The 25,070-nt window shown below is 45.7% G+C and overlaps 1 protein-coding gene across 3 annotated transcripts; it reads right to left on the reverse strand.

Annotated features, from left to right (window-relative positions):
* Nucleotides 1–605: 605 nt before the first annotated feature.
* Nucleotides 606–24,815, reverse strand: Bnip3l (BCL2 interacting protein 3 like). Of its 3 annotated transcripts, none has more exons than XM_006994156.4 (6): nucleotides 24,600–24,815; nucleotides 15,285–15,468; nucleotides 9,691–9,763; nucleotides 4,867–4,970; nucleotides 4,598–4,747; nucleotides 606–3,195 (listed from the first exon to the last, which is right to left on the reverse strand). In XM_006994156.4, the coding sequence occupies exons 1-6, from the start codon at nucleotides 24,694–24,696 to the stop codon at nucleotides 3,147–3,149; spliced, it is 657 nt and encodes a 218-aa protein (XP_006994218.1). In that variant the 5' UTR covers nucleotides 24,697–24,815; the 3' UTR covers nucleotides 606–3,146. The 3 variants fall into 3 exon arrangements, with proteins under 3 accessions (XP_006994218.1, XP_076401363.1, XP_076401362.1); XM_076545248.1 differs by lacking the exon at nucleotides 24,600–24,815 and adding an exon at nucleotides 16,169–16,297; XM_076545247.1 differs by lacking the exon at nucleotides 606–3,195 and adding an exon at nucleotides 4,232–4,371.
* Nucleotides 24,816–25,070: the final 255 nt, after the last annotated feature.

Below are 25,070 nucleotides of genomic sequence, written 5' to 3' on the forward strand. Positions count from 1 at the left end.
GGGAGCCCCTCCTCTACCATCCTCCACTGGTGATCCCGACGTCATGAACCCCGCCCTGCTCTAGGTCCTTCAGCGGGGAAGCCACCATGCCTGTTACTAATTACCAGCTGCTCCAGTGCACAGGAGGGAGCTCCCCAGCAGGCAGGTTTCTCTCGGGGGCAGTGCAGGGACGCTGACCAACACAAAGTCTGACTCCTTCCATCCCACACTGGACACTGAATTCTGTGCAACTCCACACTGCAAGGCCAAAGTTTAGCCACAGGCCCATGCTTCTGTGGGGGTGAGGGAGTGCTGGGGGTTGAATTCAGGACTTTACAGGACTGGCAAATCCTCTCCAATGAGCTACATCTCTGGTTCCACATCCCATGTTTAATGTCGGGCCAGCCCCAATCATATTACAAAAACCAGATGATCACCCACTACCATTTGGCTTGCTATCACTCAAATGCAAAATCCCCACCAGGAAGGCTTGGACAGCCCCACTCCTTGCATAGTCAGGTACTCTGGTCCTAGTGAGTTCTCCATGGGAAGGGTTTCACGCAGAAATTCCACATAGAAAGGCATTTCAGGCAATGAGAGTAACGTCAAAATGATCTACCAACAGGCAGGTTTTGTGAGAGCTTTAATGGCACAAAATGTTTATAGCTACAAGTTACACGTGTTCTGTAAACTGTAAGGAATGACGCAAGTGCTGACGAGACAGACGAAGGATGCTCATCACTCTGGCTCAGTTAACGCCAGGAGTTCCAACAACTGGTTCACGTGAGATTCGTCTCACGGCTGAGTCTCCATCTCACTCTTGACTGTAATCGAGGGACTCTGTTGCGCCGTTCTCTGTGCCGCTTTCCTCTTGACTTACAAACATCTGAGCCAGTTTTCATCAAACTTAAAATGAAGCCTGCTTTTCATTCCAAATTGTAAACAGGAATAAAGCTTTTCAAACATTATCTTAAATTTCAACTCCTGGTTGAATTCTGCTTTGCAATAGGACAATCTGTTTTCACTCAATGAGAATCTGTGTAGGAACATAAACATCCTGTATGTCAGGGCTGCAAACCAACACCACACAAGCTCACTGGTGGACAATTGTACTGTGATGTGTTCCATGATCTTAATGGTACTTTCACACATGGTAAAACTAAACTCAGCTGTGATGTTGAAACAAAATCCTCAGTGTCCCCGCAGTCCGATGCCACTGCTGAGAAACTGCTACTGCACTCATGAAGAAGGTGACGTCTGCTGTGAGATCACCTCCTGAGCGACTGTGCCGCTTGCTCACACACAAGCACTGCCAACCTGCTGCAGTTTAGCTTCAGCAGCCCTGCCAATCTGATTCAGGCTTTTCAAAGACACACAAACAAACAGACAAACAGGCCACTTTCTTCCTAAAGAAATTCAAATACAAACACTTGAAATAAATAGGCGAGAAGGCAAATCAAGCGTCACCAGGTTTAAGAGCAAGACAGGAAAAGGGCAGAAGATGCCCACAATCCTTTAGACATTAAATGCCAGAAAGAAAAGAACTCACAAAAACTATTTTGGATATATTATCTTTCTTAAAGATAACAGCTATGTTCTTGAAAAACGACAGAAATGTCTTCCTAGCTGTGTTCCTCTCCATTTCCATATACCACACCAATCTTATAACCCTTTATGTGAGAGGGGAGTTAGTTTCTACATGCCAGCAAACCTGGTTGCCATATTGATTCAAGTCAACCTGGTGCACCATGTAGGTTGCTAGCTTTGAAATTCTCCAAGGTTCTGCAACTATAGCAAGTCTCCATCATAGACAGTAATTAAGTATACAGAGAACAGACTCCTTTAGAGTCGTGCTATGTTCTGAAATCCAACAACATCTACTTGAGATCATCTGCGATCCTGATGCTGTCTAACAATTTGGTCCTAAAGCTTCACATTTTAGAAACAGACAGAAGAAAGTCTGCCATTCAAAGGATTTTCTGAGTACTGCAGAACATTAGAGCTTGACAGAACTGAAAAGACAACTCTGTGAGAAAGTCACCAGGGCCTGGGAGATCCTAGGGACGCATTGAGAAGACCGCAGCCAACGACAGGAAGTAAGGGGTCACAGAGAACGAATGGCATCTTTCCAGAACTTTGTCAACTGTTGCCAAAATCCAGGTCTGCTTTCTGAAGTTACACAAGTGCTTGGAGTACCTCTGAAGTTATTCTTCAGAGTGCAAAGGCTTCAGGGTGTAAGCAAAGCTTCCTAAGACAAGAAGCCTCTAGTAACACCACGAATCAGACTCGTTCCAAGTCTCTTCTTAGAAAAAAAAGAGAGAGAGAGAAAAGAAACTAGAAAAACAAGTAAAGAAAGTCATGAGAAATTCACATGCAGATAACACATGAAAATACCAAACGCACAAAAATCTCAAAAGCAATTTCATGTATGTCTAGGCCTGAGGCATTCCTTAAAAATAAAGACTCTCTATCATAGAAAAGATAGCACTGCGACCTACTAATGTTAGAACCGGCCAGTATGTTCTAGCCTGCTTTTCCTATCTGTCACCCCTACAGGCGGACCAGGAGGCTAGGAAAACAGTGGCCCAAAGCTGGTTGGAAGTCATTTTTATTGCCCAGGATATTTTTTTCCTTGTGTCTTGCTTTTATTATTTTTTTTTTTTGGTTTTGTTTTCTTTTGTTTTTAATAACTATAAATTCAAGCTTAGGGAAGCTTGTTTTTGTCCTGGAAAACAAAAACTAAACAAAGCTTTTATAGTATTGTTTGCAAACCTGACCTCATTTAGAAAGAGATGTAGCTGCATGGCTAGAATCCAGTTTCTAGCATGGATGACGCAGGTGTGACTCTGGTGGTACTAGAGGAGACGATGGCATTGTTGATAAGATTATCATCTGCTGGTGGCATTGCTGAAAAAAGCCCTTGCAAATTTCTAAATGACAGTAAACTCTGTTAGGAATCTCTAAAGTGTCTGACAGGCCAAAAAGGGAACAAGGTTAGTAAAATGCCTCACAGAGCCTGAGGAAAATACTGGATTTGAGAGTTACTGGAATTGGGTATGTAAAAATGGGGTTGTAGGTTGGGGATCATGCTTACAATAGGTCTCAAATTCAAACTACAATACAGCACTTCACAGGCCACGCGCATTTCCAGAGGCTTTTCGTTTCCCTCAGTAGGTGCTGGCAGAAGGTGTGCTCAGTCGTTTTCCAATATAGATGCTGAAAGGAAGCAGAGCGTATCATGGCCCGTCCATTCCCACAGTTCCACCAGCCTGGCCCATAGGTCATCTCTATTGAAAACCTCAGCCAACACTTCCCAGACTCCCTGGGCCTCCACGCCTCTTCTTCCTTCTATCTGTTAACCAAGCATGCTCCCACTGAGTTACAGCCCACTGACTAGCTCATCCCAGATGGTTTTATAGGGTTCCGTCTACTCATTAAGTCAGGACTGGAAATCACAAGGGCAGTGATGTTAGGACCAGGTCAAGCTAGGAAAAAGAGAGTCCCCTTCAAAACCCAAAGCAGTCTTCCCCAGCCCTCAGATGTTTCTGTTTGGATGACTGTTCTACTGCTATTTCAGATCTAGAGAGATGGTCATAGAGACAGTGCTTTTAAGATGGGACCTAACGTGTGAGTTCCCAACACCAAGCAAGAAAACGACCCCTTCCACAGCAAAAGCAGAGTGCCAAGGAAACAAGTGGCATAATCCTCAACGTAGTAACAGCAATTTTTAAGACCCTTAAAAACATTCACCTGTAGCAAGAGCTAAACTTAATTAAAGTAACAAAAACAGCTTAAAGATACATGAAAGCAAGAAATACTGCCAGGCTTCAAAACCAAGCTTTTTAAGGTAAATGAACTGAACAGTTGGTATTAAGCAGGTATTAGTAAGAGTCCTCCCAAGCTCCACAGTGCTCCCACCCTGCTTCCTCCACAAGTGCCTCCTACGGCACTGCCTGTATATACTGGTCCTGTCTTTACCAGCAGATCCTCTACCGAGGAGACAGTAAAAGATGCACATGTGCCCAGGCTCCAGAGCGGGCACTTCCCTCTGCTATGCTGAGCCACTCAGAGCAAGATCAGGGATGATCCACTTTCCATGCATTAGACACAGAAAATGACTCACTGCGCATGCTCACAGTGCGGCAGGTAGGTCTTGGAAAATTAATTAAGCTAATGCTTACAAATTGAAATCCTTCAGAAGTATATTTTCTTAAATATTCAAATCAAGAGAAAAAGCCATTAATTGAAAAAACATGCCACAAGTTAATGAATTAAGGTAAACATGAGGCTGACTTTTGAATAAATGCCACAAAGTTAAAAGAAAAAGACAGTACCTACAGCAGTCTACCAGTGTATTCAAGAATCATCCTCCACAATGGTGTGTTTTACCATCTGGGGGGAAAACCATTTTGCATTTACTCCTACATTTATATTGAATAACATAAATTACTCACAATTAGCTAAATTTTAAATAACTCAAACAAGACAAGTAATCATGGAAGAACCCCCTGGGGCAGTACTACCCAGGGAGGGAAGGAAGGAGCGCAGATGACTCTTTTGATCTGAGCACCTTACTGCCCATTACCAGTAAGTGCTGCGCTGGCATCAGGGTACTTACCCCAGCCCCAAAGCCAACACGTGAGAGAGGAAGAGAGACGGGATGAAGACCTTTAGGAACTCGGCAGAGAAAATGCCCCCCTTCTTCATGGCTCCACTCTTCCTCATGCTTAGAGACACAGCACGCTTAGGGTGTCTGAAATGGAACTCTCTGGGGAAGAAGGTGAGACAGAGACTGGGTTCAGAATGCAAGTGCTGTAGATATCCTGGGGACTACCAGCCCCGAAGACAAGCACATAAAACACACCACCAAGACACATCAGGACTTACTTGGGTGGGATGTTTTCAGGTCTACTGGACCAGTCTGATACCCAGTCTGCACTTTTCTTCAAAGCCTCAACTTCTTTCTCTCCTTCAACAACTTCTTCTTCTGACTAAAAGGAATTCAAATAGTGAGAGGAGAGGAACAAGAGAAAAACAGAAAAGGAAGACCAATCCCTTTAAATACAAAAACAAACTAAAAAGTTATGCATTAGTCATTTTTATGTAGGATACAACCTGTTTTCTGAAAGGGCTCCAAACTGACCTAAGAGCATAGCAGAAGAGCAAGTGAGCCTGACAGAGGCTGCACTGAAGGACAGACTGTGATCTGCACGAGCCCTCATAGGGAGCTGACGGCGCCCTGCAGCTGGTGCTGCTGAACCCAACGGTGCACACGTCGAGTTCACACTATCTTATTTTCAATTGCATTTAAATTTTTCAGAACTAGAAAAAAATAAAGAGAACACACCAAAAAAAGATGTGAAAACAAAATAAATCGATGAGAAAGTTGGCAGAGATGTGGTAAATCACGATGCTGCCAAACACCTGAGAGAGGGCAACATCTACTTAAGCTGCTCACATGCACTAATCTTGACCTTGGACAACCCCCAAACAGAAACTGTGCACTCCATTCTACTGAGGAGGGCAGGGCTTGTGTGGAAAAAAAAAATGTTTACATTTCCACAAGCTTTTTCTTGTTTTCATTTCTTTGAGAAAGTATCTTGTTCTGTAGCCTAGGCTGACCTGTAATTCATTATGTAGCCCAGGATGGCCTTTCACCTCCCAAGTGCTGGGATTATCGACTTGAGCTACTATGCCTGGAAAGCTCTCCTTTAACAGAAACCAAGGGGATGAGAAACTAAAAATGATACATTAGTTGTATTTACTCAGTTTTAAGGAATGTGAGGCTGTGACTGCAAAGTGCAGTCTTAAAACTACTGAACACTCTGATTTTGACTAACAGGTGAAACCACTGGTCCACTCACAGACACTGTCCACAGCTCCCCCTGGTCCACTCACAGACACTGTCCACAGCTCCCCCTGGTCCACTCACAAACACTGTCCACAGCTCCCCCTGGTCCACTCACAGACACTGTCCACAGCTCCCCCTGGTCCACTCACAGACACTGTCCACAGCTCCCCCTGGTCCACTCACAGACACTGTCCACAGCTCCCCCTGGTCCACTCACAGACACTGTCCACAGCTCCCCCTGGTCCACTCACAGACACTGTCCACAGCTCCCCCTGGTCCACTCACAGACACTGTCCACAGCTCCCCCTGGTCCACTCACAGACACTGTCCACAGCTCCCCCTGGTCCACTCACAAACACTGTCCACAGCTCCCCCTGGTCCACTCACAGACACTGTCCACAGCTCCCCCTGGTCTACTCACAGACACTGTCCACAGCTCCACCCGGTCCACTCACAGACACTGTCCACAGCTCCCCCTGGTCCACTCACAGACACTGTCCACAGCTCCAGCTCCTAGTGACTCAGCAGTCTGGGAAAGGAGCCTGGCTCTACACATAACGCCAGTTGACCACCAAATCCAGGCCAAAGTGCAGGGGATGTTTGCACCCCTTTGTCAGCTCTGTCCTTCTCTAGTTCTGCTGAAGCTGGCAGATTCCACTGAATAACAACACAATGCAGCATTTAGGATGGATGGACAGATGGACGGAGCTTTGTCCAGTAGGCACTGAGATTCCTCAGCATCATGAGCTGGCTCTCTGGAGTAACCCTGAAGTCATCCCAGGCAGAAACAAGTCAGCAGTCACAATGCAAGCACTGAGCAGTCTGGGCTCATCATTTGTGAGTCTCCGGCCTGTTCTGATTTGACTTGTGTGGTGCTGTTTAGTTAGGAGGGTGGTGCCTGTGTTAGAGCACACACGTGTAGAAGCTGCTTTCCTCCTTCCACCACGTGGGGGCTGGGGCTCCAATGTGGGGTGGGACTGAGGTGGTCAGGCCACCTCGCTGGCCCTCTTCTTACTTTGGTTTGATTTCAGCAATGCTGGAGACTTCAGCCTAGGACCTCCAGCATGCTAACAAGGGCTTTACCTCAGTAATTACTCTCCAGCCTTACAGCAGTTAGTTCTGCTCAGTTCCTCCTCGGGCATCCCAGGATTCTAACTGCTTGCTGGTTTGGTTTAGGAGTTTTTGAACAAATTAGTATTTTATCATTTTCAGAAAAAACAAAGTGAAATTTGTGCTCTGAATTTTTCAAGATAATGGGATTTTCTCCAGGGGAATGAAACAAAGTTACTTTTGGACTCATACAGTTGTTTTAATCCATAGACATATTTCTCTCATTAAACTTACTTTAATGTTTACTAGAGCTCTGCATTTCCTTTATTAATCTTAAACTTGCCAGTCCCAGATTTAGGGAGAGGGTGGGTGAGACAGCCTCACCCAACACTCCAGGCTAGCCTCAAACTTCCTTACAGCCTTGGCTAGCCTTCAGACCTCATGATTCTCAGCTCTGAATTCAGAAACTACGATACAGATCTTAACATCATGTTTGGTCCATGATGTTTTGAGGTTTTGAATCATCTCCCTGTAATTAAAGAATATGGCACAAGGGCACCTCATCTAACCACACAGGACTTGCTCTTCGCTCATCCCCTCAAACCGTCCTGGTGGGAGGGTTGGTCCTTATTTCATACTCATTTAATTCTGCATTCTCTGCCCCACCTCCAGCTCTCTTAAGGTCTCTAAACAAGGATATTAAATTTCATGCCTGTATCCACGTATAGATAAAGCAGTCTCACAAGACCAAAAAGGAGGCTATTTCCAAAGACGACAACCCCATGCTGGACCATCCTAAAAAAATAACACAATGCCTTCATGAGACTGTGAGTCTGCATGAGACTGAGTAGATTTCTTGCTACACAATGGAGCCTCATCGATACCATCATCCTTTCAGTAAGAGGAGGAACACTTTGCCCTGGCTGTGCCTGCTTAGGAATCCCCACACAGGGTTCTGCAGACCTCTCAGCTCATGTGCATGCCTAGTCTCCTGGGACTGACTCCCTTCAGAGGTTAGTTTCAGTGGAAGGACTGGAACACAGGCTTAGATTTGCTTTCAGTCCTGGTTCTAACACTGACTTGCTTTGTCATCTTAGGTGATAACCACATGAAGACAAAGTGTCTCTCTCCCCATTTCCCCAGTAGAATAACATTACCCCCCAAGCCCCCCAACTGGACTAAGAATTTTAGCAACCAGAACAACACATCGGTAATCACTGGTGTCTTTCCTCGTTCTCTGGGTAAAGCTGGAACATGACATCTTATTTAGTCCTCGCAGGCACACATAAGAAAATGAACAGCCTTAGTCAACTGTTCTTAACTTTCTAAAAAAAAAACTTTCTCATTCATGAAATATCATTTGCCTAATCCCTGGTGACTAATTTTTCAATTATTTCTTTAATCTTAAAACTATAAATGCTTTATATGCAATATAAAGCATCATCTACTAATATCGCTCCCCTATTTTAAAATTCTTACTCCACAGACCCAACACTGTCTTTATAGCATTACACTACCTTGCCAAAACCCATGCTTGTCCTCGCTGGCCAGTCCATGGCTTGGCTTATCCTGTTTAAGGTCAATCTCACTGACAACCTATCAGAATCTTACAAGCTCGCTCGCGCTCTCGCGCTCTCTCTCTCTGTCTCTCTCACATACACACACGCACACGCACTCGCACACGCACACAAAAACACACAGATTTCTTTCCAGTTTTATGATGGCTGCATTCAGCCCTAAAATCGAAGTTAAACTCAGTGGCCACATGTGAGTCAGGGCTGTACACATCAGTGTTTCACTGAACTAGCAGAAGTGCCCAGGGAGGGTGGGGGTTGGGGGCGGGAGGACAGAGCTCTGAAGGCAAATGAGCTTGGGAAAGACTTGGCTTCAGCTGGTGTCTTTCTTTCTTTGGGCTCCGCATAGCCTCACAAGACAACTCATGGGGCAAGGACGCAAGACTGCCACTTATTTGACTTCCAAGTGAGTTTATGGAGCTTCCCCACAGAGGACTACTCTTGAAGACACTTTTTGGAAAATGTCTAAGCAAAAGCTATCAGACTGAAGAACACTGTAGCAGAGTACCACTCCCTCCTCTCTTCTTTCTGCCCAGGGGTCTCTTTTTGCCATGCACTTCATGTGCTCTTTCCACACCAGTTACAACATCCTGCAGATGGCCAAAAGAGAGTTAACTATTTCGGCCAATTACTACCAAGCTTCTTTATACAACAAAGTACATCACAGAGTAAACTGGTGTTGCAAGTTTCAGCATGTGAGCAGCTAAAGTGAGCTTAAGTAAGCCACTGCTGAGTGCATGGATTTTCCAGCCTCAGAAAATAGCCAAAGGTAGAGCAGTGAGGTGTGGAAAGCTGTGCAGTCTTCTGGCAGAAGACTAGAACCATGGCACTAGGCACACAGCTCTAGCACAGGGGCCTGGGCTTGTGCAGTGAGAGAACACCACAAACAAGACATCTGCAGGCCTCCCTCAGGTTCCACCAGTAACTTTCAGTTGAGCACAACAGAAAGTTCAAGAAACAAGGAATCCCTGCCCTCAGTTTACTGTCTTTATGCCTGCTGTAGCATCAAGGGTCAGCTTTATACAACTGGGACCAGGCCCAACAGTCAAAGGGACAGGTCCATGAGCTCAGAGGTGCTGTTTCCCTCTGTACTCTGGCTATAAGCACCAATCCTGGTAGAGAAACACTCCAGAGGCTTCAGAATGCAATCAGGCTTGGAGCCCAGCTCCATATTTCAGTCAACAAACTTTAGAGAGTCTTGTGTGCTTTCCAAATCCAAGTAGAACACACACCCACCTGAGAGCTATGGTCCCTGCTGGTGTGCATCTCAACATCAAACATGATCTGTCCATCTTCTTGTGGTGAAGGGCTAGGAGAGAGAGCACTCAGTCATTAGTTTGTATTTGTTTTTTACACTTTGCTTATTTTTCTGGACATGTGTGGCTGCAAATATGTCCTGGTGCACATGTGAAAGTCAGTGGACAACAATTGGGAGTCTATTCTCCCCTCCCACATGTGGGCTCCTGGAACTAGAACTCAGGTCACTGGGCTTGGCAACAATCACCTTTATCAACTGAGCCATCTGGCTAGCCTCATTCAGTAGTTTTAATTCTTGTTCTGTCATATCTTAAGACTTTACTGAAAAACAGAAAATGAAAGTCACAGCAAGATAGCTTGGAAACAGGAACAAATTTAGAGTCTATCTAACACCAAAGAAGCAAATCATATGTTGAGAGTAAGTGGCAAATGTAATGGGGTGATCTTGTAGAGAGCTCAGACTTTGTCGGGGTAATGAATGTCTTCATAGTGACAAGCCACAGTACATGGCCTGAAGATGTAGAAGCACCATGCTTTCTTGTTGTGCCACTGTCCAATAATGGTGAAATCACCTTCGAAATCCAAACAGCCTGAGTTCTTTTGTAACACGCCCCCAGACCTTCGCACAACTGACTTCATGCAGGAGGCACCATTCTGACCTTAAAATCCAGCACACAGGCCCCAACACCTGCCAAAGCAGGAGCAAAGACCTAATCCATCAAAAACCTAAACCATAATTCCAGGAACCAAGAAAGCCCTAAATGTACTAACCTTGCTTTTTGGCTCCTGTAGTTTCACTTCTTGCTAACTGAAGTGTGCCAACCAGGATGTGGGTTTTGTGCATAACAGACAAATGGTGAAGCTTGGGGATGCATGATTTAGGCTGGCTCCCTGTGCAGCCGCTGGCGGGCACTGCGAGCTTCCTATTCGGCTTTAAGAGTGAGTGTCTGCATGTGCTGTCTGATGAACTACCTCGCAGCACTGTCTCTCAACACTGTTGTGCATACACAACTCTTCAACATTTCTCAGTCTCCTTAGAGCAGCGTTTCACATCTGGTGGGTTGCAGCCCCCTTCACAGGGGTCACATATCAAATATCCTACATATCAGATATTTATATTAAAAATCATAACATAGCAAAATTACAGTTATGAAGTGGAATAAAAACCATTTTAAGGTTGGGGGTCACCATAACACAAAGAAATGTGTTAAAGGGTTGCAGCCTTAGGAAAGCTGAAAACCACTGCTTTAGAGAATTCTGTAAGGCATGACCTGCTTTCATGGTCCTATCAGGATTTGTCTTTTTCATTGCCACCCTCTTGTGAGTATACACTACAGCTTTTTATTACGGGGGGGGGGGGGGGGGGGGGACCACACGGAGGACAGAGGGAATACAGAGAGAAAGAGCTATACTACAGCTTTTAAAGACTACAAGACACACGTGTTGGCTAGTTTCATGTCACTTGACACAGCAAGAGTCATTTTTGAAGAGGGGCCTGTGGACAAGCCTATAGTGAATTTTCCTGATTAATGATCAATTTGGGAGGGCCCAGCTTACTGTGAGCAGTGCCATCCCTGGGCTGCTGGTCCTGGATGCCTAAGAAAATAGGCTGAACAAGGCTGGAGGAGCAAGCCAGTAAGCAGCACCTCCTGGCCTCAGCTTCGGTCCATGCCTAGAGTCCTTGCCCTGACTTCCCTAGATGATGGACTATAAGCTGTAAGATGAAACAAACCCTTTCCTCAAATTGTTCTGGGTCATGGTGTTCATCATAGCACAGAAACCTTAAGACAGTATGTGATATTGCCAGACTGAACGAAAAAGTAGATGAGAATATAGATGTCTTGTTGAGCCAGAAATTAAAGAGGTCTGCAAAATTGTAAAACAATTGCTATTATTCATAACATTTTTGGTGATGGAGCTGAGCATGGTGACACACACCTTTAATCCCAGCACCTGGGAGGCAGAGGCAGGTAGATCTCTGTGTGTTTGAGCCCAGCCTGGCCTACATCAATGTTCCAGGATAGCCAATATTATGAAAACCCCATCTCAAACAAACAAGCAAACAAAAACGCCAAAAACAAAACAAATCAAAATTTTGTTATAGGAAACAGTTGTTTTTCATCATGAAAGAATTATGTATGGGAGAAAGAATTATGTATGGATCGCTGAAATGGCTCCTGTGGGGAAAGGTACTTCTTGCCCGGCAACCTGAGCTTGGTTCCTAGAACTTATGTAAAGGTATAGGGAGAGAACCAAATTCAAGAAGTTGCCCTCTGACCTACACACAATAGACTGTAGAATGCATGCTCGAAAAAAACCATATGCATATATATAAAATCAGCTTTTTTCAAAAGGAGTCTTAAATGGGAATAGAAAAGGTTCACATCAAACAAGCATTATGTAAATTTAGAAAATTTTTATCTTGAACAAGCATGTCCGGCTTCAGAAGCTGTAGCACAGAAAACACACAGGACAAGGAATTCCTGTCTTCAGTTTACTGTCTTTGTGCTGCTAACACTATGGCATCAAGGGCCAGCCCCAGATACCTGTAACAGGCCCGGGAGTCAAAGAGACAGGTCGATAAGCCCACGGAAGTGCTGCTTCCCTCCGCACTCTGTGCTGTTGACACTAATATTGTTAGAGAAATGCTCCCTTCTTCACTGATCAGCTGTTCACATCTGGCGATTCAGAATGCCATCAAGCTGGGAGCCCAGCTCCTCTCAGGCTCAACTGGGAGCCTGTAAACACTGTGATGCACTTGTCCTGCACTGATAGCCGAGGGAGGAGCTCCTGGGATAGGTCCACACTGGCTTTTAGAAACTGCCTGGGATGGCAGAACAGAGCACAAGGCAAGGCATGCTGGGACATCTAACCACCACTGCAGTGTCTGTCCTCGGACTCAAAGATCCACCTGCCTCTGTCTCTGGAATGCTGGGATTAAAGATTTGTACCTCCACACCGGCATGGGATAACTTTTAAACTAAACATTTGTAAAACAGGCTAGGCCTGGTGGTGTAGGCCTGAAATCACAGCTATTCTAGACTCTGGGGAAGGGAATTTTCAAGTTCAATGCTTGCCCAGGCTACAGAGCAAGTTTAATCCCAGCCTGTGCCACTCAGCAGGACAGTTCCAAAACCAGAGTCACAAGAGGGCTACGGATGCAGAGCAGCTCTTGCCCAGCATGCCAGAGGCACTAGGTTCAGTCCTCAGTACCAAGACAAGAAAGGGAAGAGAAGAGGAGGAAATGTACATCAGCTGAGATTACTATGCAACAATCCTAAGAACCCCTCCACCTCCAAGAAAACACTTCCTGATAACTTCAAGTCAAATGACAGGCATCTTGAAGGCACCTTTTCTGTTGCAGTGCAGTGCTGTGCATGTTTGCTGTACACATGTGTGTGCAGGTCCAAGTGTGTGTCCTGTGGAAGCTGAAAGGGACTCTCGCTCCTGCCCTCTGTTGTTCTCTATCTTACTGTGAGGCAGTGTCTAATGGGACCTGGAACCCACTGTCTCAGTGAGACCAGATGGCCAGGGAGCCCCTTTGCCCTTCTTCTTCTTCACTCAGGAACCTGAACTAAGCGGACCCCAGGAAAATGAGTTCACAGTCCATCACACATATCACTGCCATCATAAGCTAAACAGGATGCCCAACAAGCTAGTGACTTCTTTGCACCTTGTGAACAATGGGCTCGTGGACACATGGTACCAACAATCAGGCTCATGCATGCACATGTACAAAAATAGGCTACAGAGGACGAAAACCATCAGAAACCCAAACAGAAAGCTCTAGAAATCCTTCAGCAGGTCCCTGGATCTAAAACTTTATTCTGGCCAGGCACGGTGGCACACACCTTTAATCCCAGCACCCAAGAACTCTGTAAGTTCAAGGGCAGCCTGGTCTACATAGAGTTCTAGGACAGCCAGGGCTATGTAGAGACCCTGTCACAAAAACAAACAAAAACACTGAAAGACAGTTCTGCAGCCTCCAGAACTGATGGCAAGTGTTGAGAAAGAACCACGTGTTCACTTCTGCTTGTGACAGGAGACAGAGACAACACGAAGGTGGCAGGGTGCTCACTGTGCCAAACAGCCAACAAACCTGTCCTCCAGCTGCCTTGGAGACAGAACTGGGTCATAAGACATGCAGGAAGGTCAGCTGCAGTTTAACTTTCTCTTTTTCTCAAATATTAACCATGTGCTTTAGATAAATTTCCTCCTCCAGACATAACTACCCTGCTGCTTCCATTTTTAAATACCCCTCAATCTCCTTCCTGCACACATGCATCTTCAACGTGGTGAATCATCAACTAGCTGCAAATGAACCAGATCATCGAGGCATCCAGCAGTCTATCCTGCTGGGAACTTTTCCCCACTTTTGGAGATGGGTTATCACTATGTACTGTTATGTAGCCCAGGGCAGACCTTCAACTTGTGGCAATCCTCCTGCTCAGCCTCTTGAGTGACGAAGCCATACATATGTCTTACCTATATCCAGCTTACAACTGTTAATGTTATTTAATACCTAGTCTCTCAGGAAGGGAAGGAAAAAAGGCTCAGATGCAAATGAAGTAACCGCTTGTTTTCCTCTCCTTCCTACATCTTTCTGTATATTTACTCCTCATCATAACAGTCCACAATGACTGGAATCAGCTCTCCAGAAGGAAACAGTCATGCAGTGAGATGGAAGTAGCCGTTCCTCTGAGAGAATCTATGGCCTTCAGCACACTGTTTATTGAGTGCCACACAGACATGGCTGGAACCTCTATCAACTTGCAGGTGCTGTGAGCAGAGCATTTACTGAATGCCTCATGTGTGCCAGCCTGTTACTGTGAAGGATGCAAAAAGGCCACATGGTCCCTGCCTCTGGCTGCCCAGAGAGATAGAATGTTACTGTGACTCATAACAGGCAAAAAAAAAAAAAAAAAAAAGGAAAATAGAAAACTCACATTAACTCTGTAAGTTTACATTAATGGTGCTAAATTTTATTTTCATTTTAAAATTGCATTTAGTTTGTGTGTGTAGACACCTGTACATGTGTGGCTGTGCATGTGGAGGCCAGAGGACAACTTGAGGAAATCAGTTCTTTCCTTCTACCACGTGGGACCCAAGATGAACTGCAGGTCAACACAGCTTAGCACAAGTGCCTTCATCAGCTTGACCCGCTTGCTGGCCTGCTACTCGATTTGAAACACCTGAAAATAATTCAGTCTGAGAATAAAAATAATGCGGGGAGGGGACAACAGCGAGCACTCTGGTGCCAATCCATTAGCTTTTCAGTTTTTAATTTTTCTTGAGACACCATCTCACCATAAAGCCACGACTAGCCTGGAACTCGAGATGTATGTAGACCATGCTGGCCTCAAACTCACAGGCTGCCTCTGCCTCCCAAGTGCTGAGATTAAAGGTGTGCACCACCATGCCTGGCTTAGCTGTCTAGTTTAAACATGTATGTTACAATAAATCTGGAGGCCTATTCTCTTAATGACTATTTAAGCAAACGAGCCCTCTCCTAATGAGAATTACCTTCATAACTATTCAACTCCTGACTTACACCACACAGGGCCTTCACATACCTGTCACAGTGAGAACTGCCTCTTGAACTGCTCTGTCCTGACTCATGCTGTGCATCCAGAAGGATCTTCTCCATGTCTCCATTGTGGATTGAGGATGAGGAAGGGACGTGCTCCAGCCCCCCATTCTTCCCGTTGCCATTCTCATTGCCATTGCTGCTGTTCATGGGGAGCTCCACCCAGGAACCTGTTGGACGGGTCAGATAACAAGTCAGAACCACAGTGGGGCTGAAATCCCTCCTGTGCACACAGATGGCCATATGCTGAGTTCAGATAAGAATTCTGACTTGACTCAAACTGAAGCCAAAGTATTCTGAAGAAAATAAACACACAGAAAATCCGAATCCATGTTGTTCTGCTTCCAAAGGAACTCATTCATTAAATCCACTCGGAAGGTGGAAATCTAAAACTAAAGAAGACGTGCTTTCCGGCCACTTTCCTGTCTGGTTATATCTTCATTTATGTCCACTCAATGCTTCAGTGAAAACTCAGGCTGTTCTTCAAACACTGTAGGCCTCTTCCTTTACTACACAGGCCATTACCTTCAACATTTCAGTTACACACAAACATACTGCCATCGGTGCCACGGGATCTGCACCAAATAAACCAACACATGACTTAGAGACATCACACAGCTCATCTCAACAGGGTATCAGCTGTCTCCTAACTAACACAAACTGAAAAGCTCCTGGAGTAGAAATCTGAATGTAATCACAAAGCTCTCAATTTGTTCCCAAACCCAGAGCATGCATTAAAGCAGCTGGTCCTTAATAAACAAAATGAAATTAAAAACAGGGATGTGGGGAGCATCGGCTCCGTTCCACCGGTGTGTGTCTCCTTTCCTTCCTGCCACACTTTCAAGTCTTTCTCTTCCACACTGAACGTACCTTATCAGGTGGTTCCTTCCCTTTTCTCTCCCAAGACCTCTACTTTCTAGGGTTTTCATTAAGTCCTGATTGTATGCAGGAGGGAGAAGCCACTGCAGATGGGCTACAGGCAGAGAAGTTTGGATAAATAGTTAAAGGAGGTGGGGCCACAGGAAAAGGGGATTGGCCTTTGTAATCTGCATGTTCTTGAAAATTCTTATTGGCCCAATAAGCTGAATGACTAAGGCGCTTAAATTTTAATAGGAATCAGTAACAGTGGCCAATCATTCAACTTCACAAAAAAGAAATGATCTACATTCCCTTCTGCACAGTACTTTGCTTTAGGAAATGTGACCAACAGCCAGATAGAGTGCTCACATCTGCACTCGGGAGCCTGAGGCAGGATGAGTGATGATCAAGAGTGAGTCTGAGCCTGGCTTGGACTACAGAGTAAAGCCCTATCTCAAAAGAAAATGAAAAAACAAACAAAATTCCCCAAAACTAAAACCCTACAACCTCCAAAATGTAACCAATCAGGTCAGCAGAGCCAAATCTCTAAATTTTTAGCAGATCAAACCAAATCACCCAAAGAATGCCTCAAACCCTAAAATGCACTCCAAATGAGGCAATGACACCAGATCCAGCATAAGGGTGAGCTCCCCTAAGGGAGAAGCTCATCTGCCTAGGAATGGGACTCCAGCACTTAACCCCTTCTGTCCTCCATCTCACCAGTCAACAGAGCTGGTGGCAGAGGGGACCTACTTCCCAGAGCTGCCAGAACTAACCAGCGACATCAACACCAGCAAACAGCTTCCACACTAAGGAGTTTGCATCTGTTACTAAAGAGTTAGCCTGTCCTCTCAATCAAAGGCAGCCTATCCCCCAGCAGTCCTGAAATCACCAATGAATCCCAAACAAGACAGGAACACAACAGCACCTGGCCTCATTCTACATCTATGTGAAGATGGGCATGGATGAGACCCCAGGAAGAGGAGCAAATAAAGCCAGTATCGCTAAGAGAGATCTAGTTTAATTAACTATTCAGAGTGCCGTGGAGTGGGGACAAACGTGCCAGAGCACGTCTAAATTTAGATCTCTGTAGACTATTCTAGAGGGAGGACGAAGAGAACAATCTTTCCCCTATTCCCACTGCTTGTAGGGTTTTCAAATGTCTGTAAAAACCAATGGGATTGGTTCTTGTAGACAGCCCAATGTGCAAAATAAACAAAAGCTTTAAACAAAGCCCAGGGCTGCTCTGGCAGGAGTACTAGGGACCCAGGGCTCCAGACAGGTCTTGAGACAATCACCATGTGCTCAGAGAATTTAATCAAAGAATGCCCACAGAACTGGGTTTCTGTTCTTCACTTTACTGAAGGACTTCTAAGCCACCAGTCAACTCTATTTTCTGCATTAAACACACATGGCCACTACCCTAACATTAGGAACTTGAGAAGACACACCTAGAAAAGCTTAAAAATGACCCCTGCTGTGGCCTCAACAGACTGGAGCACACTGCCCCCATTCCCATCTTAAGGTAGAAGGTATTCACGTGGCATATACCAGCACCACAGTTAACAGCACAGACTGAAACCATACCCTGTGCTAACACTTACAGCTTATACCAGGACAGGTGCCTTAACCTCTGTGTCTCAGTTTCCTTATCTGTAAAAAGGGATAATAGCCATATCTATTTCAGAATTATTAGGAGGGCAAAAATAAAGCACACAGAAAATTACAGAGAAATGCCACATACAGGTCAATCACTATGATAAGTATATTCTATATGTCTTCAAAATCATTGGATTGCAAAAGTATGTTCCTTGAATAGAGAAATGTCAGTACACAAAACTAAGAATCAGGACTAGAGAAATGGCTCAGCAGTTAAAAGCACTGGCTGCTCTTGCAGAAGACAAGGGTTTAATTCCCAGCACCCACATGGTGGTTCACAGCCATCTATTACTTCAGTTCCAAAGGATCCCCTACTTCCTTTCTGGAATCCTTGGACACTAGGCACATGCAAGCAAAACACTCACACATTTAATTTTTTTTTTAAAATCTTAAAAACAAAGTCCTAATAATTCTTCTCTCCTCCCATCCTAGTGCTTAGTTTTGTTGTTTGTTTTTGTGGGACTGAGGACTGAACACAGGTACAACAGGCCTAGGATGCAGGTGCTCTACCTCTGTATAACCAAAGCTTTGATTTTTAGTTTCTGGAAACTGTTTCATTATAGCCCAGGTGTATCTCGGAATCTTAACATTTTATGTGCTAGGATTATAGGAATGCACACCACTACACCTGGGATTATAGGAATGCACACCACTACACCTAGGATTATAGGAATGCACACCACTACACCTGGGATTATAGGAATGCACACCACTACACCTGGGATTATAGGAATGCACACCACTACACCTGGGATTATAGGAATGCACACCACTACACCTGGCACCCATTCCTACTTCCAGAGGAAATCACTTTAAATGGTTTCACATGGAAATTTCTGCAAGTTTATTGTTTTTCTTATGAAATATTTTTTTCAGAGCTGGAGAGATGGCTCAGCAAGTGGTTAAGAGCACTGGCTGCTCTTTCAGAGGATCTGGGTTCAATTCCCAGCACCCACCTGGCAGCTCATAGTGTCTGTAACCCCAGTTCCAGGAGATCCAACACCCTCACACATACATACATGTAGGCAGAACACCAATGTACATAAAATAAAAAAATAAAGAAAAATTATTTATTTTCCTTATCTTTTTTTTTAGACAGGTCTTCTCTGTGTACCCCTGGCTGTCTTAGAACTTACTCTATAGACCAGACTGGCCTCAAAAGAAAAAAAAATTGAGACAGGATTTCTCTGTGTAACAGTACTGGCTATCCTGAAACTCGATTTGTACATCAGGCTGGCCTGAAACTCATAGAGAATCACCTGCCTGTGGTGACATATTGTGTACCCTAGTAAAATTTTCCTGAAGGTCAGAAGACAGAACAAGCCACCAGATTAAACATAGAAGCCAGGCAGTGGTGGCACATGCCTTTAATCCTAGCACTTGGGAAGCAGAGATCCATCTGGATCTCTGTGAGTTCAAAGCAACTCTGGACTACATGAGATTGATTCAGTCTAGAAGAGAAACAGAGTGAGGCAGTGGTGGCAGATAACTTTAACCCCAGTATTTGGGAATCACACCTTTAATCCCACCAAGAAAGGTATATAAGGCATGAGGAGACAGGAACTAGAAGCTTTTTCAGGCTGAGGAGTCCTAGAGGTAAGAGGTGGCTGTGGCTTGTTCCTTTGTCTCTCTGATCTTTCAGCATTTACCCCAATATCTGGCCCCGGGTTTTTTATCAAAAGATCTTTTAGAATTTGTGTTACATCTGCCTCTGCCTCCGCCTCCTAAGTGCTGGGATTAAATGAATGTGCCACTGTTGCCCAGCTGAAAGACAAGTTTTTAAATAAAGAAATGGAACTGTATTATATATATATATTTCTTTAAGTCACAATTCTCAACCTGTGGTCATACCCCACTGGGGTCACATATCAGATATCCTGCATATCAGATATTTGCATTATGATTCATAATAGTAGCAAAATTACAATTATGAAGTAGCAAGGAAGTAATTTTATGGCTGGGTCACCACAACATGAGGAACTGTGTTAAAGGGTCACAGCATTAGGAAGGTTGAGAACCACTAGTCTAAGTACTGATTTTCAACTAAAACTCTGATATGCCTTTCAGTGCTAGTATGTGCTTTCTTTTGAATACCCTGAATCTCACTTTTAAAATGTATTTTACAACTTCATGCATATGGGTGTTTGGCCTGCATGATGTCTGTGCACCACATGGATGCCCAATGCCTGTGAAGGCCAGAAGAGAGGGTCAGAAGGCCTGGAACTGGAGTTATCAGTTATGAGCCGCCATGTGGGTGCTAGGAATAAAACCTGAGACCTTTTAAGAGCAGTCAATGCTCTTAACCAATGAATACTCTCTGCAGCTACCTGGAACCTCACTTTTTATAAGCACACAGCACACTTTAACCATTATCCAATGACAATGGTTAGCAATTACCCAGAAGACTATATTCCCCATATTTTATTACACTGAGGGCTTCAGTAAACACCCTGAAAGGTTATCTGGCAATATGTAACAAGAGCCTTTAAAAGTTAGATTATTGCTGGGAAGTGGTGGCGCACGCCTTTAATCCCAGCACTCAGGAGGCAGAGCCAGGTGGATCTCTGTGAGTTCAAGGCCAGCCTGGTCTACAGAGTGAGATCCAGGACAGGCACCAAAACTACAAGGTGAAACCCTGTCTCGGAGGAAAAAAAAATATCCTTAACTCAGCAACTGTCTTTTCGAGATAATCTAAGTATGTGTACATGTGTATCTGTGTAACTGCATGTGTGTATGGAGGTCAGAGGTCACCCTCAGGTAGTTCCTCAAGAGCCATCCTCATTTTCTGAGACAGGATGTCTCATTGGCCTGGAAGTTGGTAATTAGATGCTGGTGGCTAGCCAGAGAGCCCTGGGGATCGACCATCTCTGCTTCCCCAGTGCCAGGATTCCAATGTAGACCATGGGGCCTGGCTCTTCCTAGACTCCAGGAAACTCAAATCCTCATTTTGTAGGCATTTTAATGACGGCGCCATCTCCCCGACCCCAGAAATACTCTCTTTGGAAGCATACAGTGCCACAGGGAAAGCTAGGCAACAAGCCTTACAAGGAAACCCATCAGACAGGTGTGGTAGCTCACACCTGTAATCTTGGCCGTGGGAATCTGAGGCAGGAGGGCTGCTACAAACCCACAGTCATCCTGCGCCATACAATGAGACCAAGTCTTACAGCCAAACTAAATAATCTGGTGTCGATAAGAGAAATAGAAACTTTTAAAACACGAACTTTATCTCCTGAGTATGACTACAAGCCTAGGCTGCCCTGGACCTCACTCATTATGCCACCTAGGTTACCTTAGGCCACCATCTTGCCTCAGCCTTCCCAGTGCTAGAATTATGTCTTAACAGACAAACGCCCCACCTAAATCACTCATTTGCAGTCTCGGGTCCTCTTAATGTGCTAACTCTGTCAATCCTCACAAAGTCCCCTCTTACTTGGAAAGGAAACTCGGCAAAGATTTCATGTCATACCAGAAACACATGGAGAACCACCTCCAAGTCCGTTCTCTTCCTAACAAGCAAGCTTTCAAGAAAGAGCTGAAGCTGTTACTGTCAGGACTGTTTACATGTGGGAGTTGTTCCTTTGTGCTAGTTTGTACAAAGCCACGGTGACTTATCTTCTGGAATGGCAGGAGTGGGCATCCAAGTTCCGGCCCGTAACTGATCACACTTCTGCAGCTTGCAGACCCTAAGCTTCCACCAACAATGAAATCCTCTTACAGGTCACAGGAAACATTTCTTATTTCCTCCCAACTTTTCAGGGCTTCCCATCCTCAGAGCCTTTCTGTCTGCTTATGTACAGGTACTGGATATAGTTGTGGGCGATGCTGGGACCCCAGATCACCCTGCAACAGTCCCTCGAACCCTCTGCACAGTGGTCACAACACACTAGTGACTCCGAGGCAGTGGTATTTCGTGTTCCACAGCCAGAACCACTTACCAGTGGGGACAGCAAGGGCACACACAGTCTGTGAAGAGTTGTCAAAAGGAAAGGCAGTAACTCCAATTACACAAGAGTTACGATACTCTGATCTTCCTTATGCCATTTCTGCAGTCTCCTATGCTTCTTATTCATCTCCTGAGAAACTTGACAGTTTCCTTAATTATAAAAGTAACAACTGGAAACATCCTTTTAACTTGGGGAGAAGTTTGAGTATTTGTCCTCCAGTTTGTAATAGAACTGAACAGTCCCTCTAAGTGGTAAACAACGGAATCAGAGAAAGGTTTCACTGTTTCCAATGTATCAATAATTTGGGCTGGAAAGATGGTTCAGCTATTAAGAGCATGCACTGCTCTTACAGAGGACGAGAGTTCGATTCCCAGCCCCCTTATCTGGTTGTATTCCAGGTCTCAAGGACCTAATGCCCTCTTCTGGCCTCTATGGGTATCTGCACTCAAGTGGACATATTCTGATAGATACATAGATATATAATTTAATAATCTTTAAGAATTTTGCTATTAAAACTCTGGTGTGGGGCTGGAGAGATGGCTCAACAGTTAAGCACAGAGTCTTAACTTCCAGAGGACCTGGGTTTGATTCCAGCATGACACAGATGCTCACAATCATCTGTAACTCCAGTTCCAGGGGATCTAATGCCCTCTTCTGGCCCCAGTGGGCACTAGGCAAGAACACAGTGTACATACATACATGCAGGCACACACATACACAAACCTCTCTGCCATGATAATGCCGAGATAATCCGCATTCATTTCGGCTCCTGTTTTCCAGTCAGTGTAACTGCAGCCAGCAAAGTACTTGGACTTATCAGGAATTCAGATAGTATTAGATGCCTGAATAAGTTGTTTTGCTCAGTGGAAAAAAAAAAATCACTTGGAGGAATCAATAAGGCTTGTTTTGTTCAACTCAGGGCTGTGTGAAGAGCTTTAGAAAGCAAACAAAGTAAGAGGCAAGGCCAGTAGTTAAACCTGGCATCATCTAACAGCTTTTCGGTGACTTTTCCAAGTGCAGCCTAGCCCAAGTACAATGCTTTCTATCTAGCAGACGTCCCAAAGCAACATCTGGTATCACATGTAGGCCGAAGGTTTGTCTGCTTCTGGAAGAGCCACTAAAAAACGAAGCAGAAGTTGACTGGCCCATTACAAACACCTCAAAGATCTGTCAGACTTTGGGATAAAGAGTCCAAGGAATGTGAAAATCCCTTTGTATTCTGTGAAACCACATACCCACACCACACTGACCAGACATTTAAGTATAAGAAGACTCTGAACACAATTGACTCAGAAGGGACCAGGCAGAAAGTACACACATAAATAAGCATGCCCACCACAAGAGAAGGCTCCTGAAAGCACCATGGGAACTCAAAGCAGAACCACCGTGTCTAGAAATAACACAGAACAGGTGTCTCTTTAGTCTAATCATTTCTAAAAGTGTATGCTAAAGATGGACAAAAAAAAAATTTTAATTCCGTATTATGTGATGTGAGTAACATTTAAGGACATATTGACTAAATCTTTTTAAAAACCAGCGTCTAGAAACGTGGCTTATCAAAAGATAGGGCAGAGGCAGAGCACCTTAAAATATCTGAATTCTTTTTATTTACTTATTTTTTGGTTTTGTTGTTTTCTGAGAGAGTCTTACTCTGGGGCCCAGGCTGGCCTCTACTTCGACAGTGCTGGGGAATGACAGGTATGTGCCACCACAACGGGCTAAAACACCCAAATGCCCTTCCCATCCTGGAGGCTCAGCTACAGCTCTTCACCAAACTGTTCTGGCCACGCTTGAAGCACCACCACCCCCCCTTCTGAAAGACACCGCCTGACCTTAAGGCATCCAAATGGCCTTTAAAGAACTTCGACTCGCCATATGCCAACTGCCCCCACTACCTCTTTCATAAGACACGAAGTACATAGAGAAAGGTTGGGCAAGAAGGTCGGTCGATCTCACAACAGGGGACAGACACTGTGGGGACATGATGTCTGTTAGGAGTGCACTACATTTGATTACAACTCTAACCTGACCATCAACTTCCAACTTCCAGTGCCTGTGCCCCGGATCTGTTGTGTTGTTTACTGCCTAGACTGGATGATGGGTTTGATGTGAGGGGATGTGCTGGGCACTCGATCCATTTAACACAAGAAACAGCACTTGAAAAGCCCCGGGAATGGTGGCCTACGCCTGTCATCCCAGAACTTGGGAGGTGGAAGGCAGGAAGATCAGAGCATCATCAGCTAAGTTCGAGGCCAGCGTGGGCTACACGAGACTGTCTCAAAAAAGAAAAAGTAGTACAATAAAATAATTCAAGGTTAACACCAGCAATGAAAAACTCACTTAAGGAACTTGGAAATTTTTCAGAAAAAAAAAAACAAAAAGGTAGGTAAATGCCAGGAGCGGAACAAGCACCCCAGCACAAAACTCCAGTGATCCTGGACTGGCATGTGGTAGCAGGCGAGCCCCGCACACCTGCGCTGCCGCACGTCCACCCGCCACGCCCGGACGGCCGCGTCCATCTCCCGGCGTCCCCGCCGCACGTTCCCCTGCCCCCGCTCCGCCCGCCAGCTCCGGCCCGCCGCCCCCAGCTGCGCGCGCCGCCGGCCTCCGACGCCCGCCGCGACCCTAAGCCTCGGCGCCCAGAGCGCAGGCCGCGAGCCAGCGCCGAGCGCCCGCTCCTAACCGGAGCGCGCCGCTGTCAGTCACACGCGCAGCCTCGGCCCAGACCAATGGGCTGCCGTCTGCTCCCGCCCCCCCGCCCGCACAGTGGCGGCGGCGGCGGCCGAACGGCTCCTCCTCCCCCATCCCTCCGCCGAGCCCGGCGGCCCCGCGCTCACTGTTGAGGCCGGCGGGCGGCGGCAGGGACTGCTCCCCTTCCTCGCAGTTGTTGTTGTTGTTGTGCAGGGGTGGCGGCGGCTCAACTAAGTGAGACATGGTCGGGAGACTGGGAGCGGCGCGGCCGCGGCACGACAGTATCCGGCTCTCGGGCAGCAACACAACAAGTCGAGTCCCCCCGCCCCCTTTTCTGCGCCTGCGCAGTCCCTCCCCGCGTGACATCAGGACCCTCCCGAACCACGTGATGACAACACAGGCGGCAGGGGGTGGGGTCTGAGCGCGGAGGGGGCGTGCCCAGGCTGAGCTGGGGCGTGGCATTCGAGGGCTGGTCCGGACGTGCGGGTGTCAGAGCAGCGCTCTGACTCGGGAGCCAGGAACGAATTCCTGAGAGTCAATCGCACTAGCCAGAGTGCAGCCCGGAAGCGCGGGGCGTGAACGGAGCCCCTCCCACGCCTGCATCGTACACGTAAGAA

This window comes from Peromyscus maniculatus, chromosome 9 (assembly GCF_049852395.1).
Source record: "Peromyscus maniculatus bairdii isolate BWxNUB_F1_BW_parent chromosome 9, HU_Pman_BW_mat_3.1, whole genome shotgun sequence".
Classification (NCBI taxonomy): Eukaryota; Metazoa; Chordata; class Mammalia; order Rodentia; family Cricetidae; genus Peromyscus; species Peromyscus maniculatus.

Bases quoted from the DNA above. Each gene is read 5' to 3' on its own strand.
- Bnip3l (XM_006994156.4), bottom strand. From the start codon at position 24,696: ATGTCTCACTTAGTTGAGCCGCCGCCACCCCTGCACAACAACAACAAC. The intron at 4,971-9,690 runs GTGGGTGTGTGT...AATTCCTTTTAG, and splicing joins GCAGGGACCATAGCTCTCAG to TCAGAAGAAGAAGTTGTTGA. The intron at 3,196-4,597 runs GTAAGTACCCTG...GCTTCCTTTCAG, and splicing joins GTGTTGGCTTTGGGGCTGGG to CATCTATATTGGAAAACGAC.